Genomic DNA, 17,153 nt, shown 5'->3' on the forward strand with positions numbered 1-17,153 from the left:
TCATGCATTGTCCCTGAAGTCCTGACTTTTTGGCTGAGTTACCCAAAGAGGTTCTTCTGCATCTTTGGCTCTCCAGGGTCTAGCTACTTGGCAATGAACAAAGATCACTTCTCATATAGCATCACGCTTACAAACGTAAAGGTGCCTGTATCTCCGAACTTTACAATGAAACGTGGGTCTTTGATAGAACAATGTGCTCGGCTTGGTCAACAGCACCTTGTGCGAAAGTTTCACGATCAAGCTTGCCAATCCCAGATTTCGCAATGTTGCCACCAGCCAAACTGGATCCAGGGGTCGACCTCTTCGACGACGACGACCAAAAAATATTTTTTGGGCTGTTTGCGACATTGAACGCGAAACTTTCACACAAGGTGCTGTTGGCCAAGCCGAGCCCATTGCGCTAATAAAAACCCCACGTTTCATTGTAAAGTTTGGAGATACAAGCACCTTTATGCTTGTAAGCGTGATGCTATATGATAAGTGGTCTTTGTTTAATGTAAAGTAGTATGGCTATAATAGAGCAAAAGATGCAGAAGGACCTCTTTGGGTAACTCAGCTACTTTGCATGACTGGAAGGATGGAAGGATGATACTATATACTGTTGACAAAAGCCCGTACATTGCGAGCTAACAGCCAACTCCTCACAATCGGCAATGTTGCCCATTCTATGACAGTGGAACGGTGCTCCTGCTTCAGACATTAATTTCCATGATTGGATTATGTTGATCCGAGTTGATTTGGCTGAGCTACGCTCATACAAGGTTACTTCAGTTGAGCAACATAGAGCATGGTTAGATGTGTGGATTGATGTAATCCCTCTTTGGCTGTATCTCGGTCAAATCAACTCGGATCAACATAATCCAATCATGGAAATGAATGTCTGAAGCAGGAGAATCGCCCACATGTCATAGAGTGGACAACAGTGGCTATTGTGAGGAGTTGGCTGTTAGCTCGCAATGTACGGGATTTTGTCAACAGTATATAGTATCATCCTTCCATCCTTCCAGTCATGCAAAGTAGCTGAGTTACACAAAGAGGTCCCTCTGCATCTTTTGCTCTGCCAGGGTCCAGCGACTTGACATTGAACGAAGACCACTTCCCATATAGCATCACGCTTACAAACATAAACGTGCCTGTATCCCCAAACTTTACAATGAAACGTGGGGTTTTGAATAGAGCAATGGGCTCGGCTTGGCCAACTGCACCTTGTGTGAAAGTTTCGCGTTCAATGTCGCAAACAGCCCAAAAAATATTTTTTGGTCGTCGTCGTCGAAGAGGTCGACCCCCCAGATCCAGTTTGGCTGGTAGCGACATTGCGAAATCTGGGATTAGCCACGATGAACTTGAAACTGCCACACATGATTCCTTTGACCCCGACGAGCAACTCTGTTCTATTAAAGACTCCACGTTTGATTGTGAAACCTATGACTGTCTTTATGTTTTTACTATGCTGTATGCGTGATGGAGCTGTTTACTGCTAATGGATGGTGTCAAGGACAGCATAAGCAAGATGAAGAGCTGAATGAAATGGCACGTGGTAGTTACACACACACACACGCACATCGTTGACAGGTTGCTACGCACACGAATTATCGGTGGTTGCCTTTAGGGATGCAAGTAAACAACATCCAACAAAGAAGGTGTCTCAATGTACGTGTAAGACAAGTAACAATTCGATATCACATTTGGTTGCTCTAAGGGGTCGAGTTGCATAAACGTTGAAGCGCACGGACCATGTCTGATGCCACGATCAGATAGCTGCAAATCACTTGGCAACCTCTTCCTTTGCTTCCAGCAAGCACAATCTTTCTGTTCTTTTTCTTTTGTCACTTGAACAACTCACATGCTTTGTTTGCAGCGACTTAAGATCTTAATGGAATGGGTTGGAAGCAAGTAAATGATCACCTCCTACAAGGGCTGTGAGCAACAAGGGATTATTCATCCCGAATCTGGGGTTTTTCCTAGTGTAGCTTTCATAATGCAACATCGGTGAATGAACATAATGTTGTTCAATCACTACAATTGTCGGCAAGTTATGCTTTTAGCATAAAGTTGGTGTTGTTAGTATAAAAAGTACCACACGTCAAACATCTTGGTTTTACTTCCCATACATTTTTCTCGCACCAATATTCATCATGGCTCCCACACCAAACTCTCAAGTTATCTTCTCAAAGATCCCAACCACTTATCCAGTTGCTGGTGAACATATGACCATTAACCACACAACCATCGATTTGGATGCTCCTCTTGGCGACGGTGAGATTCTCATCAAGCAACTGGTGCTTTCTGTTGATCCATATATGCGTGGTCGTATGCGTGATCCTTCTATCGAATCTTACATACCCGCTTTCACTCTTGGCAAGCCAATGACTGGAGACTCAATGGGTGTTTGTTTGAAATCCAATAACCCACATTTCAAGGAAGGCGACTACATCTACGGTGTTAGTGGTCATGGTGCATTCGAAAACTATGTTGTCGTGCCCGCCGCCGAAACCAAATTTTATGTCGTTCGTAACGAGCCGAAGACCAATGGTCTTCCTATTACAAACTATGTTGGTGTATTGGCGCTGCCTGGACTCACGGCATACGTAGGGTAAGTATATCATATTATATACCCTGGTTTGTGCATAAATTTGTTAATGTTGTCTTTTGTGCAATCCAAAAGCTTGCTCAAGTATGGTAAGCCCAAAGCAGGCGAAACGCTTTACGTGTCAGCAGCATCGGGTGCTGTTGGTCAGATTGTAGGCCAAATTGGCAAGGTACTTGGCCTTCACGTTGTGGGCTCTGCTGGTTCGGATGAAAAAGTCCAATACCTCAAGGAGATCGGCTTTGATGCTGCCTTTAATTACAAGACTTGTGATGTTGACGGGAAGCTAGGTGAATTGTGTCCCAATGGCATTGATGTCTACTTTGAGAACGTCGGCGGTAAAATGCTTGAAGCTGTCATTAACCATGCCAACCGGTTCGGCCGGTAAGTTTACATGACACATACATCCATGTATCACATAAGCTCTAAATCACATGCCTTTTAAATTAGCATTGTTGCCTGTGGTATGGTTTCCCAATATAACCGTGAAAAGCCAGAGGGTATCCACAACCTTATGCAAGTCGTTACCAAGCGTTTGAGAATCGAGGGCTTCATTGTTGGTGATTCAGCTGCCGAAATGGAAGAACAATTTCGCAAGGATGTCACACAATGGCTTCTTGAAGGAAAGATCAAGTATCGGGAGGACATTGCATATGGCATCGAAAAGACACCCGATGCTTTGATCGCCGTGTTGCGTGGTGAGAACTTTGGCAAGCAAGTTGTTAAGATTGCCGATCCTTAAATCATGCTATGTACAGTACAAAGATAAATGAATACTTCATTATAATACATGTCATAGATTAGTACAGTTGAATCGCTCGCCATCCTCTTGTGCGAGAAAAGAGGGACATGGCAATGTACATTGCAGCTATTTCTTTTGCTAACACGCTATATTATTCATCACTACCACATGGATCTGCACAGCTTATTGGAGGCACATTCTCCATCACCTATTACTTGTATTCTTCCTTCCATGACTCAAATAAGCAAAACCCTCCATGTCTCTAGAACAGATCCATGATCACCCTATACCATGTGATGCTGATCCCAATATCTATCACTATCATAATGAAAGACATGTTTGCTCGGATGCAATTGACTCCATATCATATGTAAATTGACACACAAGATGACTGCCATGTGAATGGACATGTAGACGTTGTGCAAAAGCTAGGCTTGCCCAACTTTGGTATGAAGAAAAAGTGCACCAACATGATAGATGGATGTCTTCTACAGCTGTTGGTTTCTTACAGTGCCACGTTTACATATGCATCCAATTCTTCCCATCCCATGTACCAAAGCAATCCTCATATTGATATCCATAAGAAGTTGTATGTATTAAAGCAAGTTGCTACATGTAAATAAAGCTGCTTCTACACAATGGCTACTGTTGATCACGTGAAAAAGGCCACAAGGCAGGCTGCTGCAGGTAACTTGACACAATGGAATAGCAACTGCTGTTACGTTTGTTGGTGGCAGAGGAACGTGCAAGAGCGTGTGTTGTAGTAGAATGACAAGGTTGTGAATGCTGTTTGAGACAATGGAGCGAATGGCAACTGCTGGAATGGATGCTATTACGTTTGATTGTGGCAGAGAAGCGTGCAAGAGTGTGCGTTGTGTCAAGAGACTCGTGTGTTGTAGTAGAGTGACAAGAGGACTGTATACACGCCATGGACTTGCCCATTCAGTCAAAGACAATCGGATCAAGGCAGCTGTAGGATTGACATGATGGGTTGAAGCAGGACAATCGTTCGCAGGTGGTAGTTGTATGTACTTGAATGGGGCAATAGTTGAGAATGGGAGGAAAAGGGAAGAAGGTGGGAGTGGAAGAAGTGGAAATTAAGTAGGTCGGACACCTCTTGTATAAATGCATGAATCACTGTACATCAATCCTTGATAGTGAGATTGCCCCTCTCGAACCTGAATCTTTCACACAAGATGCTCTCGGGCATGCTGATCAACTTGTATCAATAAAGAACCTATACTTCATTATAAAAAATTTGAATGGGATGGTACAATGTGGGGTTGACTATGGGAGGTCCGAATGGAGGACAGCGCCGGATTCTGATTTATGCATTATCTTGGGATTCCCCATCTCGGAAGGTTCGCTGAGTCATGCTGATCAACATCATTCATTTAAAAGTCGCAGACTTCATTGTGAAGGTTTAAATGTGGGGAAGTCCAAATGGTGGAGTGACAGCGACCGGAGGCTTTGAGCTGGCAATGTATGATGACCTAGAACCTGAATTCGTTGAAATGATGTTGAACTGGTATATGTTTCCTGCCACGAACATTGTTTCAGGGACAGCTTATTACAAAGAAAAATAGTTTTTTATTGCAAATATGGATGGCAAAGGGGTGCATATTTATGTAAAGATGAATACGAGAAGAGGTTGTCATTGTGGTTGCGTAAACATGTAGGTTTATTAATGTAAGATCATGACACCATAGGTAGCGTTAAGCCATTCAATGAGAAGTCTACAATTTACGAGCAAAGCGAGCAACCCGGGGGTTCCAGCATCAAAAGATCCATGCAACATCCACGTGACACGGGGTTCCAACCAAGCGTGTTGCGCCATTCCCGCTTCCTTTTCCTTTACAACCCACATGGCCAGCAGAAACCGAATCACAGCAGGTCCAAAATCTGTCATTTGTCACGAAACGGATCTACGCGGGGAGATATCCATCGGTATGCCATTGCCAAAGTCTCGTTCTTTATAGTGTCTAATGTCATGGTTGCTGTAGGTGCAGGTTGGCACAAGTTGCTGTCATGGTTGTTCTCAGAGACATGCTGATTCAAAGTTATCGTTTCAGGAACCGTATTGCACCCTCAATGTCGTATCGTTGCCGAGAATGGGCCTGTGTATATTGGAAAGAACAATATCGTCGAAGAAAACGTTATCATCTTCAACAAGTAAGACATGGTATTTGCCTCGAGTGGATCGATGGATGCCTGACATGAGGAAACAGGAATAGTTCACCTCTCATCATTGGTGATGAAAACGTATTCGAAGTTGGATGTTGTAAGTGATGAAACGGCAAGTGTGGTTGTATTCATATTGCCCCTGACACCCAGCTATGCCAGATGTGGAAGGATCAAGAATCGGTAACAACAACATCATTGAAGCACGAGGTACACAATGGCTCAACATTCGATGTTTGGATAACAAGCGAAAAGGCTGACAATTTGGATTGCATTGTGTTGATAGCAAAAGTCCATGGAAGTACCATCATAGGAAATCATTGCGTAGTGGGTGCGGCTTGTTCGACCGAAATGAATGAAACGGTGGAGGACATGACAATCATCTATGGCACAAAGTCATGCAGACGAAAGCAGAGTGAAATATTCCCGGTATGTTTGTTGTGGCATCACCATCTCCATCATTCAATCCACTTACAATGGGTTGCTTTTTAGGCTCAAGCAGCTTTGCATGCACGTCATTTGGAATACCTGCGTGAGGTAAATATGAGTGGATATTGGGATGATGCAGGATACCGTGTGTGCTCACTCTGTGTATTAGGTGCTGCCCAAATACAATCATTTAAAGAGGCTTGAAAGCATGTAGAATTCGCATTTGTCAATTACCTTGTATAGCACACTTTATATATCCCACAATTACCAGAGCCATGATGATTAAAAACATTGACTCGCACAACGTGAATGATGATGGTATATACTTGGATGCATAATAAGGCAATTACAATATCACACAAACACGCACACACATGATCTTATACAGGCTGAATTGAATTCATTTCTTTTTCTCTACATTTACAACAAAAGAAGCATCTACTCTTCTCTTCATGATTGGTAAATTACAAGATGGGATGGGAAACTATTTACTGGACGAAAGCCTTGCCCTTGGCAATGTTCTTCTTGAGCTCAGGAACAGCCTTGCTGATAAGCTCCTTCTCGTAGTCAGAGATCTCACCAAGACCATTGATCTTCTCAACACCGTTGGGACCAAGTTCAATGTTGCTGGAGAAGTATTCAACACCTTCCTTGGCGAAGAGTTCAGACTCAACGAAAGAGGGCTCAACAACACCCTTCTTGCCACCAACGGTAGCTTCCAAAACGGAGTTGGCGAAACGAGCACCAGCGAAAGCCATGGAAAGAGTAGCGCTACCGGTACCATCCTTAGCCTTGACGACTTCATCACCACCGAATTGGATGCGGTGGGTCAAAGCATCAAGCTCCTCCTTGGTGAAGGTTTCACCGGTTTGGGAAAGAAGGGGAACAATGGTGACACCAGAGTGACCACCAACAACGGTAACCTTGCAGTCCTTAGGATCCTTGCCCTTAACTTCAGCAACGAAACGGGAGGCACGGACAACATCCAAAGTGGTAACACCATAGAGACGCTTAGGGTTGTAGACACCAGCCTTCTTCAAGGTCTCGGCGAAGATAGGAACAGTGGAGTTGACAGGGTTGGAGATGATGAGGAAGTGAGCGTTAGGGCAGTACCTATATACGATAATTAGCATATGATATCCTTGTCATCTTATGAATTGTATTACTTACTTGGCAGAAGCTTCAGCAAGGTCACGGACAATGGAAGCGTTGGTGTTGAACAAGTCATCACGGGTCATACCAGGCTTACGGGGAACACCAGCAGGGATAACAACAACGTGAGCACCCTCCAAAGCCTTCTTCAAACCCTCATTGTCAGCAGTGTAGCCCTTGACCTATAGCATTATCACATATCAATAACCATGATCATCACTTTTTTCATGCCCTGCTTATACTTACAACGGAGTTGGTGTTGATGTGGCTATTGTAATAAAAAGACGCGTGTGTACGCGTTACATGTAAGAAAACATGGCTTCGACATTTATAAAAATATGCGTATCATACCTCAAATCAGCAGCAACACCGGGAGTGTTGACGATATCGTAAAGGGAGAGTTCAGTGACATGGGGGTTCTCCTTCATAAGCAAAGAGAGGGGTTGACCAATACCACCAGAGGCACCAAGGACAGCAACCTTGGAGAGGTTAGCAGCAGAAGTAGAGAAAGCACGCTTGGCGGCAACAGAGGAGGCGATACGGGTGGCAGCGAACATTTTTGATGTGTAAAGAGTAAAAGAAAAGAGCCGGGGCTACCCCAACGTTGAGCCCTTGCAATAACTTCACCCGATTTCCCCGTCACATGTTGCGGAATGACAAAGCTAATGTCGGCTTACCCTTTAGGAACTATTCACACTCCTTTTAAAAGAAGTGCATTTCTGCTGATGCAATCACTTTATTCGTTCCATCCTTGCCTTTATTATCGCTGTTTCCTGTGTGCAAGGAAATGTCTTGCTCTTGGCAACAATGCCATGGATACGTAGGTATCCATGATACCATCCAATTTGTTCTTGATATCTAAATGTTTCACAAAAGTCAGCCCTGTCAAACGCCCAAATCTTAAACGCTGATAAGATGGCACGCGTTGCTGATAAGGCTTGTTCAAGCTTTTAAAGCACAGGTATGATTCTTGTATTCCCCCTTTACTACCCTTCTTGTTTCCCTCATACAATGAACAGCTGGTCGTATTGGATACGTGTTATGACGTATGCATTTCCTCCCAAGAAAAAGGCAACATTCTATTCACGCGGATAAAAACTCAACCATGGGATGGGAAAATATCATCCGTAAAATTCACATATGCAGGACAAGATGGAGATGATCTCACATGCAGCCGGGAAGTTAGTTGACAAACCAGCATGGTCCTCGTACATGGCTCCGTAATCACGTGTTTATGTATATTGGGTCTGAACCACGTGAGATAAGATATGATAGCAGCTACAACCAATGGTATAAATAGTCCCAGCTTAGATGATGTTGTGCAAGAAGGAATTACTCATTCGCTCTATTTTCACTCGCTTGTAGTGTGTCAACAAGTAGCTTTCCTATGAATACCAAAAACAAGTTATGCAAGAAAAGTTGGCATGAATTGGGATGTATAGATAGTAGCCATGACAACATGATATCATCATCATCGTATCGTCATCCCTTCCCAAAGGTTTTGTTGTGCCATCAGCTCAGATGCCAATGCCGATAGCCCCGTTTGCCGTTGTTGTGATAGGGTTGACCTTTATTAACCATCAAGAGAAAGGATCAAAAATGTCTATATTCTCCCATGTATAGGACAACAGGTGGCTGTGTAGATTGACTAGTGACGAACGCCGTACCTGGATCGGTATTAGATAGACCAATTTTCTCATCCACCAACGCCGCCGCCGGTCGTCGCTTCCTTCCTTTCTTGCATGATCTTTGCCATATAAAGCGCTTTAGCCCTTCAACTCACAAGCAATCTTGCACCTTCTTTCTCGTTGCTGATTGCCGTCAACATTCCAGTTCTACTCTTGGGCGACTGTTTCGGCATCACGAAACGTAAATTGATGATGGCTCCACCTGCCACATCGCTCTCTTCTTCTTCACCTCTCAGCCGCGATTCAAAAGGATACTTTGACATTGACAAGTAAGATTGGTACAGTCATGTCTCTTTATTAGAACGCTATATTCTAAATGTATCTATCCATATTCATAGCAAACCAGAATGGGCACGCAAACCACTACTTGGATTTTCTACATGGTCCACACAGCTACTTGATGACGTTCCAGGCTATGGTGGCAAGCACACAGAACCATGGTATGGAGTTACACAATTGGGGGAGGGGGAAAGGAGAGCGTGGCGCGCGTCATGTTTGTTGATTCAATGATTAACATATATCCGTTTATCCATTTTCTGTACTTGTTAGGTTTAATGAATCCAAAATCAAAGCGGTGTCGGATGCCATGAAAGTGAGACTCCCAAAATACGAATATATCAATCTCGATTCAGGATGGTATGTTATTCTACGCGTTTTTCTTTCATACGATCCATATGACCAACATGATGTTATAATAGGAGTGAGACGTTTGATGAATATGGACGTTGGACCTATCGCAAAGATTTATTTCCCAATGGTCTACGAGAGCTCTCCGATCATCTAAGGAGGAATGGACACAAGTTGGGTTTATACATGCTACCAGGAATACGCAAGGATGCTTATGAGGCGAATACACCTATTCTGGGAACTGAGTATCGGTTACAAGACCTGGTGGTCGACAAGAAAGAAGGCAATGGATTCAAAGGCAGCACATACATGCCAGACAACCATCTCGACATTGTACAGCAATATTATGATTCGATTGCAGACGCGTTCGCTGAATGGGGTGTATCATTTGTCAAGATCGATGGATGTGGCCCTGGTGGTGGAGATCAATTTTATCCGTATCAGTCACCTGACACGCGTGAGGATTTGAAAATGATGGCACGTGCATTCAAGCGATATGACATTTGGCTCGAGCTATCATGGTTTATGGATCACACTTACGCCAACGATTGGGCTTTATTGAGTAATGGCGCACGCGTCTTTATCGACATTGAATCCTATTCGAGTCGCACCATGACATCTTCTCATCGAGTATTTCAACGTTTCACACAAGCAGCACGCTGGGTCGATTACAATGTCGTTGGATCGGATCATGGATTTTATATCGATTTGGATGTTGTATTGGTCGGCATGGTAGTCAACGGCAAGTGCGTGGACGGCTTGGATAACGACGACGTTCGAATGTCATACATCAGCTTTTGGGCACTAGTCAGCTCGGTGTTTTGTATTGGTGCAGATCCACGAATGATACCAGACAAGTACCTTGCCATGCTTAATCACCCTGATATCCTTGCCATCCATCAAGCTGGCAATATGGCTCGTCCCATTGGTTCGGGAGATGTGTGGCAAAATCGGAAACAGGTTTGGTGGAAACGGATGCCGGATGGACGTATTTGCTGTGGGCTATTCAATGCACACACGTACATGTTTATGCTTGGGAAAAGCCATGAGATTACGTTGGATTTGAAGGAGGTAGGATTCACCAATGGTCAAGTCAAGCTCTTTGATATCTGGGAAGGCAAGGATGTTGGTATCTTTACCGATAATTATCGCGTGCGATTGCGCCCTGGACAATGTCAGATGCTCTTTTTAACAAAAGTTTAGCTTTCGACTATCCTCTTATATTCGTTGTTCCTTTTATTCCAGTAACGTTTTATTTATCACCAACCTCACACACCATATACCACACAATCCTATCCCAAGAATAAACAATAGCTTCCCAACTATATAAAGATGTTGGTCTTCTATAAAGTATTGGCATAATATGGATATCCGTTCATTGTACTCGTTGTCGCTTTGTCTCAAGTAACCAAAAAGCTAGTGCTTCTTTGTTTTCAACATTCATTGTGAAGAAGTCTCTATAAATCAACTTTTGTGAACAATGAACGTACTTGGATGCATGCTCGCATGTACTCAGTATGGTAGGCGCTGATGATTGGATGATACTTTACGGGCTGGCAACAGCAGCAGCAGCTCAAAAGAAGGGGGGTTCAAGGGGGTCAGGAGGTAGTTTTTCCTTGCATATGGCATGATGATTTTACTTTTAACTATAGGACAACAACATTTATTGAGATATGGGAAGATACAATATTAATGTAGAGCGTGGTTGTGGTGGATGGTGGGAAACACAAAAAGTATGAGATAGCGACTAATCTAGACATTGTGTTGTGCAAGCGGTCTTTGGAGAAACGACAACGACGATCCTCGTGAGCAAAATGTACGCTCCGCAATCAGTAGCGTGTCTCCAAGGAACCAGGAGGAGTGGTCGCTCAGTCCGTTGGTGTGTCTCTCTCTCTTTTCTTTTTTTATATATGGCAATGAGCCGCGACGACGAGTACGACTATCTCTTTAAGGGTAAGTTTAAAGGAGATGAGGGAGGTAATATGAACTCACACACGCGTTGACTTAATAGTTGTCCTCATTGGTGATTCCGGAGTCGGCAAGACCAACCTCCTTGCCCGATTCACAAGGAACGAATTCAACCTCGATTCCAAGAGTACCATTGGTGTTGAATTTGCCACTCGTAGCGTTCAAGTTGACGGCAAGACCGTGAAGGCCCAGATTTGGGATACTGGTAAGTTTGGCTCATCTCCTTTTGGACGATGAAGACTAGTGGAAGCTTACCAACTCTATTACTACTACGTTTTATCCCTCCTTGAAATATACATCATGCAGCCGGCCAAGAACGTTATCGTGCCATTACAAGCGCGTAAGTAGAAGCTTGGACTGAAGGGGTATACATGGGATCAGAATAGGCGATAACTGATAAGGATGAATCGAATGTAGTTATTATCGTGGAGCTGTTGGTGCCCTCTTGGTTTATGACATTGCCAAATACGCTACTTACGAGAACGTGATGCGATGGCTCAAGGAACTAAGAGACCATGCCGATTCGAACATTGTGGTGATGTTGGTGGGCAACAAGAGTGATTTGCGTCATTTGCGTGCAGTGCCCACCGAGGAGGCTAAGCAATTTGCAGGTAATTCAGGAGCCATGGTTGGAGCAATCGATGTATATCAGACTAATTTATTGTTTGTCTTTGTAGCTGATAATGGTCTCTCATTCATTGAGACTTCCGCTTTGGATTCGAGCAATGTTGAGTTGGCATTCCAGCGTATCTTGACAGGTAAATAAGCAACTCGATGATCTCATGTGATAGATAGGTTATTAATAGCGCTTCATAGAAATCTATCGCATTGTATCCAACAAGGCTCTTGAATCTTCGGGTGGCAATATTCAGCCCACTGCTGGCGAGACAATCTCTGTTAGTCGACAGCCCGAGGAGCAAAAGCAGGGCGGTTGCTGCTAAAATGCATTATTACTCCGCGATCGTCTTTATTTTGATGTATAGTTTCTTTTTTCCTTTGTTGATATATTCTTCTTTTTACTGTAGTACGTTTGATCAAGGAGTGCATAAAGAAAGTTGATTGATTGATGATAATTTCTTATATATAAAATGGCACCCGATCATAAAAGCGACGGATATGAACCTTACATTGGTATGCATTGTTGGGAGAAAAGGAGATCAAGAGCATGAGGATCGTACACCAGTGATTAATGATGATTGGTGTTGCACACGTGCCCCTTTGTGGCCTTTCTTCATAACCCATTAATGCCTTTAAAGCTGACCTCTTTCCTTTTTCCCTTTATCCCTTTCTTTTTTGTAATAACACCAATACACACACACTCACATCATCCATGTCATTGTCGCCATCCAAATCAGATCACAATCAAAATGACGACACGATACTATCAACCGAAACGCTCGATGCATTAAAACCATACATACATGCTCTCGTCACCATCACTCGGCTTTTACGTTGGAAGCCATACAACAATGATAAAAGCTCTCCAACATCAACGATGATTTTGGTAATGACTGCCTGGTCGATTCTCTTTTACCACCATCAACTTGTTCTTGGCCTTGCTGCACCCATCTTTATCGTCTACTTGGCTACTGCTCACTCAACCACCACCACCACTCCCACTCCCACCACCACTACTACAACAACAACAACAGCTGATCAACGTCGGCATGCGAACATTGACAATGAGGACCATGTGTTTGTGAATGAGCTTCTCGAGCTTGTGCAGCTACTACCAACGACAACACCACAACCCTTTAAAGTATACAACGAAAGACAACGAGACGGCATGATGATAATGACGACTTTGTATGCTGTATGGCTATACGTACTCTACTCGGGAAGACTCGGCCAGGTGGTATGGATGATTGGCTGCATGTGCTTCATGTGGTGTAGCCCATGGATCACCCAACTACGCAACATCATTTATGCACGACGACAAGCTGCCATTGCTGCATCCTCAACGCAAACAACATCTATAACAACGGCATCATCATTACAACAGCAGCCAAAGAAACCTGAACTTGATCGCTTGTACTGCTTTTGTATCTATCAACATCAACGTTGGTGGTTGCATACTGGTTGGAGCGCTTCATTAATGCTACCACAAGATCGTCCTGTATGGTAAGTTTCTTTATCTCTCACACACACACAGACACCATTGATGTGGGTTGCTATACAAGTTGTCTTTATTGGGTTAAATTAACAAGGATCATCAATACAGGTCGGATGAATACCTAGAGCCGACTCCGAGTGTGGATGAATTCAGCTTACCTCCTCCCATTGGCGATCAATGTTGGGTGTGGACCGACCCTGCATGGAAGGTCGATAACTCTTTGGAAAACAGCAATGGCTGGGAATACGGCAGTTGGGACTGGGATGCATGGAGTATCAAACCATCCTTTAAAACATTCACCCGCAGAAAGAAATGGATCAGATGTGCTCGTCTTGTAACACCACCTTCTCGATCATCGCACCCTCAGCTCATACAACATGACAACACCAACACCACCACCACCACCCCTTGTACTTCATCAGACACCCAAAGCGATTACAGCTCTTCTAGCAGCACTAGTACCACGCTATTGAGCGCATCACCACCATCGCTTTCATTTTCACCCAAGCCAAGACCATCATCTTTGCTCACTCATCGCACATTATCATCTGTATCAACTATCCTCACACAATGCTGACGACACTTTTTTCATCTTCAGGCATACACTTTTCCTTTTTGTACAAAATCCGCCCTTACATTACTTTTGCTTTTCTTTGCTCATCATCATTAGCTACAACTCTTTACTACTACTACTACTACTACTACCTCCTCCTCCTACCTATTATGTACGTCATCTCCTCCATCTTTGCTTTTACTTAATGTACACGTACACGTTTCTTGTTGTTGTATCTGAAACAAACATAAATACAAGATCTTGATGTTTCAATACTAAGGTCACACACAAACACACAGCGCAGCCTATGTCTGAGATGGTGACGATGCACGAAAGGAGTAGAGACAAGATGTAGCCTTTACCGCTTGGGGTAGTGAATGGGACTTGACCTCCGCTTCATGCTGCTGCAAGTACCGCCGTGATAAATCAGGTCGTCTAAAGATCGTTCCTGACAGGTTTAGCGGGATGTTGTAGTGTACTACTTGCCCCCCATGGCGTATTTTTTATCGTTGCTTATCGAGACGAAGGCCCATGTCAGCTGTGTTGTGTACGTACGTGCACTGTATACTATTTTCCACTTTTGGACCAAGGCACATGCCTATGCCAAAATTTCAACCCCATCATCCCCATCCAACTCGTTGTCCAGAACGTGAGCCACGTCTCACGAACCTGCTTTTTTGATTTTCCAATAGCACGGGTCATGGTGTGAGCAAACGCACGGCCACCTTCATCACTCATATGTAAATGTGACATCTTCCATAGCCACACTTTTACAACATGTCGAGAACATTTCTCCATAAATGTAAAGTTGAATCATGCAAAAAGATCTTAGTCTCACTTGCTGAGGTAGGCTTGCTCAGCAAAACGTTGTATATATTTGGTGATTATGATTCCTTCGCATCATTGATACAAATGAGACTTTGCTGGCATTGTGTTACCCACATTTCGAGGCATTGCAAGAAAATGTGTATTCTCTTTATCATCATCATCATGATACTTTTCAAAATCTCGGGAGGTGGATGGGCATGCCAATGATTACGATACTTGCATACACATGCTATATGCAAACATACATCTCATCTATGTAGCTCTCTCTTTTCGTTTCATTCTCGGTCAGCACCGTCAAACAAAGACAACCTTATTCCATAAAAGCGTAGTACAAGATCAGACGCAAAAGCTGGGTACATCCCACACTCAACATTGAAGAAGAGATAACATTTCTTGGATAATGGAGAATGAGAAAATAGAATACGCGTAGCACTAATTGCCACGTAGCTAGTCATGGGAAGAAAAAAGTGGGGGAATGTGCGTGAGAGAATACAAAAGTGGAGAATAAGCAGCTAATTTGGGTGAAAGAGAGAGAAAAAAAGGAACGGACTATCGCATTGAAAGGAAAGGCGGCGTGTTTTTTTGTGAGATGGCGAGGTATGTGTGTGTATATATATGTGGTAAGTGTGTATACATGCTACGAATAGGATTACATACATATTGGATATCGGGTGTTTGGTAGGGTAATGTAATGGGGGATGTATCGACAAGAGGAGGAGGGCGTTCAAAGAATTGGGCACTTTTTCTTATTCTTCTTCTTGGATCGTCCATGTTGGTCAGCACCTTCACGCATGCGCCGAATCATTCTCACGACCGTGTAAAAGGAACGCTCAATGTTGACACATGTTTTTGCCGACGTTTCAATAAACTCACAACCAAGCTTTTTTCCCATTTGGAAACCTTCTTCTCGAGACACCTCGCGTTCAGTGATCTTGTCGCACATGTTGCCTACCAAAATCATGGGTATATTTGATCCAACGTCCTTGACACGTAAAATCTGGTCGCGGTAAATTGGTACGCGTTCAAAGGTTGATCTCGATGATATGGAGTAAACAAGCAAGAAACCTTGGCCATCTCGGATCCATTGGTCACGTAACGCCGTATATTCCTCTATCGGGAATAGATGTATATAGTGTTATCGATACAGCTGCTCTTTTCGGAAACACACATCACTACCACCATTTCACACGCCAAGGGAAAGGGAAGAAGGGTCTGTGGGAAGCGGAGGGACGAGAACAAGGGGGGTTGTGGATTGTAGCAGATAAGCCATCTTTGAGTTGTATAAGCTTACCTTGGCCTGCAGTATCCAATACTTCAAGTACACATGGCTTGTCATCAATGACCACTTGTTTTCGATATGAATCTTCAATGGTTGGATCGTAAGTCTCTATAGGAATGCAAATGACATGAGCATAGAAACGTAAAAGCGATGAATGGATCATTCGTCTTACCGATAAAATGGTTCAAGCAGAGCTATAAAACAAGCTCTGCATGTTAGCAATGGAGGTGGAACAAGGAATTTTTGTGCTGCCTTCTTACCTGGATCGTCAAAGCCGTCTGATGGTTGATGGGTAGTAGCGTACACAAGAAGCATATTAGCCAGGTTTCCGGGTAAGCAGCAGCATGACACAATGACCCACCTTTCCAACACCACCATCACCAAGTACAACTATAAAGTAGAGCGACATTGCGTTGCGTGTGTGTGTGCGAGTGCGTCTATTTTTTATGCTGTTTGAGAATGATCATCAATCAAAAGTCAGTCATTGTCATTATTCATGCAAGAAATAGATCGGAAGCAACCCAATATGGTACCTTGTTTGGATATGTATGTTTTCAACAGGTTCAATCCTTATGTATGTGTGTACGCTTGCAAACCAGAGTCTCGAGTCAATGAGAGAGTGTCGAAGTGGGAATTATGCAAGTTGAAATGGAAGCAAGCGTGAATGTGAATGGGGCAATGGCAGCTTTGTAAATGACACAGAGTCACGAGCAAAAGGATTTTCTGCAAGAAGTGAATAAAAAAGGAGGAAGAAAGAGAGAGAGAAGAATGGAATAAAAAGAATGGCGGCAAGGACTTAAATGTAAAGAGAGAGTGTGAAGGAGGAAGGGGATGTTCGTGCCATTCGGAACGAGAAAGCTTAGGTGCTACACTGTTCTTCTCTTTTTGTCGCATGAACGTTGTTGGCACCAAGCCCAACACTGGCAAGCTCGTACACATATAGACACATGCACACACACGCACACACACGCCGGTGCTCACGATCGCACCTGATAATCATGGCCCC

The 17,153-nt window shown here is 43.6% G+C and overlaps 7 protein-coding genes across 7 annotated transcripts; 5 read left to right on the forward strand and 2 right to left on the reverse strand.

The window, feature by feature from the left end:
* Window positions 1–2,135: 2,135 nt before the first annotated feature.
* O0I10_005497 (uncharacterized protein) lies at window positions 2,136–3,329 on the forward strand (the record flags this gene model as incomplete). Its single annotated transcript, XM_058485537.1, has 3 exons — window positions 2,136–2,593; window positions 2,666–2,971; window positions 3,038–3,329. The coding sequence occupies 3 exons, from the start codon at window positions 2,136–2,138 to the stop codon at window positions 3,327–3,329; spliced, it is 1,056 nt and encodes a 351-aa protein (XP_058343684.1).
* Window positions 3,330–5,194: 1,865 nt separating this feature from the next.
* Window positions 5,195–6,153, forward strand: O0I10_005498 (uncharacterized protein; the record flags this gene model as incomplete). The annotated part of the gene is made up of 8 exons (XM_058485538.1): window positions 5,195–5,276; window positions 5,333–5,338; window positions 5,402–5,501; window positions 5,558–5,610; window positions 5,673–5,720; window positions 5,797–5,939; window positions 6,003–6,047; window positions 6,109–6,153. 8 exons carry the CDS (start codon window positions 5,195–5,197, stop codon window positions 6,151–6,153), a joined length of 522 nt encoding a protein of 173 aa, XP_058343685.1.
* A 274-nt stretch (window positions 6,154–6,427) lies between these two features.
* Window positions 6,428–7,648, reverse strand: O0I10_005499 (malate dehydrogenase, NAD-dependent; the record flags this gene model as incomplete). Its single annotated transcript, XM_058485539.1, has 4 exons — window positions 6,428–7,052; window positions 7,110–7,273; window positions 7,338–7,359; window positions 7,443–7,648. 4 exons carry the CDS (start codon window positions 7,646–7,648, stop codon window positions 6,428–6,430), a joined length of 1,017 nt encoding a protein of 338 aa, XP_058343686.1.
* Window positions 7,649–7,953: 305 nt separating this feature from the next.
* O0I10_005500 (uncharacterized protein) lies at window positions 7,954–10,609 on the forward strand (the record flags this gene model as incomplete). Its single annotated transcript, XM_058485540.1, has 5 exons — window positions 7,954–7,966; window positions 8,862–9,048; window positions 9,118–9,219; window positions 9,329–9,415; window positions 9,478–10,609. 5 exons carry the CDS (start codon window positions 7,954–7,956, stop codon window positions 10,607–10,609), a joined length of 1,521 nt encoding a protein of 506 aa, XP_058343687.1.
* A 713-nt stretch (window positions 10,610–11,322) lies between these two features.
* O0I10_005501 (uncharacterized protein) lies at window positions 11,323–12,315 on the forward strand (the record flags this gene model as incomplete). Its single annotated transcript, XM_058485541.1, has 6 exons — window positions 11,323–11,359; window positions 11,418–11,579; window positions 11,681–11,714; window positions 11,792–11,985; window positions 12,052–12,132; window positions 12,191–12,315. 6 exons carry the CDS (start codon window positions 11,323–11,325, stop codon window positions 12,313–12,315), a joined length of 633 nt encoding a protein of 210 aa, XP_058343688.1.
* Window positions 12,316–12,704: 389 nt separating this feature from the next.
* O0I10_005502 (uncharacterized protein) lies at window positions 12,705–14,064 on the forward strand (the record flags this gene model as incomplete). Its single annotated transcript, XM_058485542.1, has 2 exons — window positions 12,705–13,495; window positions 13,596–14,064. 2 exons carry the CDS (start codon window positions 12,705–12,707, stop codon window positions 14,062–14,064), a joined length of 1,260 nt encoding a protein of 419 aa, XP_058343689.1.
* Window positions 14,065–15,592: 1,528 nt separating this feature from the next.
* On the reverse strand, window positions 15,593–16,556 carry O0I10_005503 (uncharacterized protein; the record flags this gene model as incomplete). The annotated part of the gene is made up of 5 exons (XM_058485543.1): window positions 15,593–15,978; window positions 16,160–16,255; window positions 16,320–16,341; window positions 16,408–16,425; window positions 16,509–16,556. The coding sequence occupies 5 exons, from the start codon at window positions 16,554–16,556 to the stop codon at window positions 15,593–15,595; spliced, it is 570 nt and encodes a 189-aa protein (XP_058343690.1).
* Between the last annotated feature and the right edge of the window lie 597 nt (window positions 16,557–17,153).

Source organism: Lichtheimia ornata, assembly GCF_029851405.1.
Source record: "Lichtheimia ornata isolate CBS 291.66 chromosome Unknown scaffold00022, whole genome shotgun sequence".
NCBI lineage: Eukaryota > Fungi > Mucoromycota > Mucoromycetes > Mucorales > Lichtheimiaceae > Lichtheimia > Lichtheimia ornata.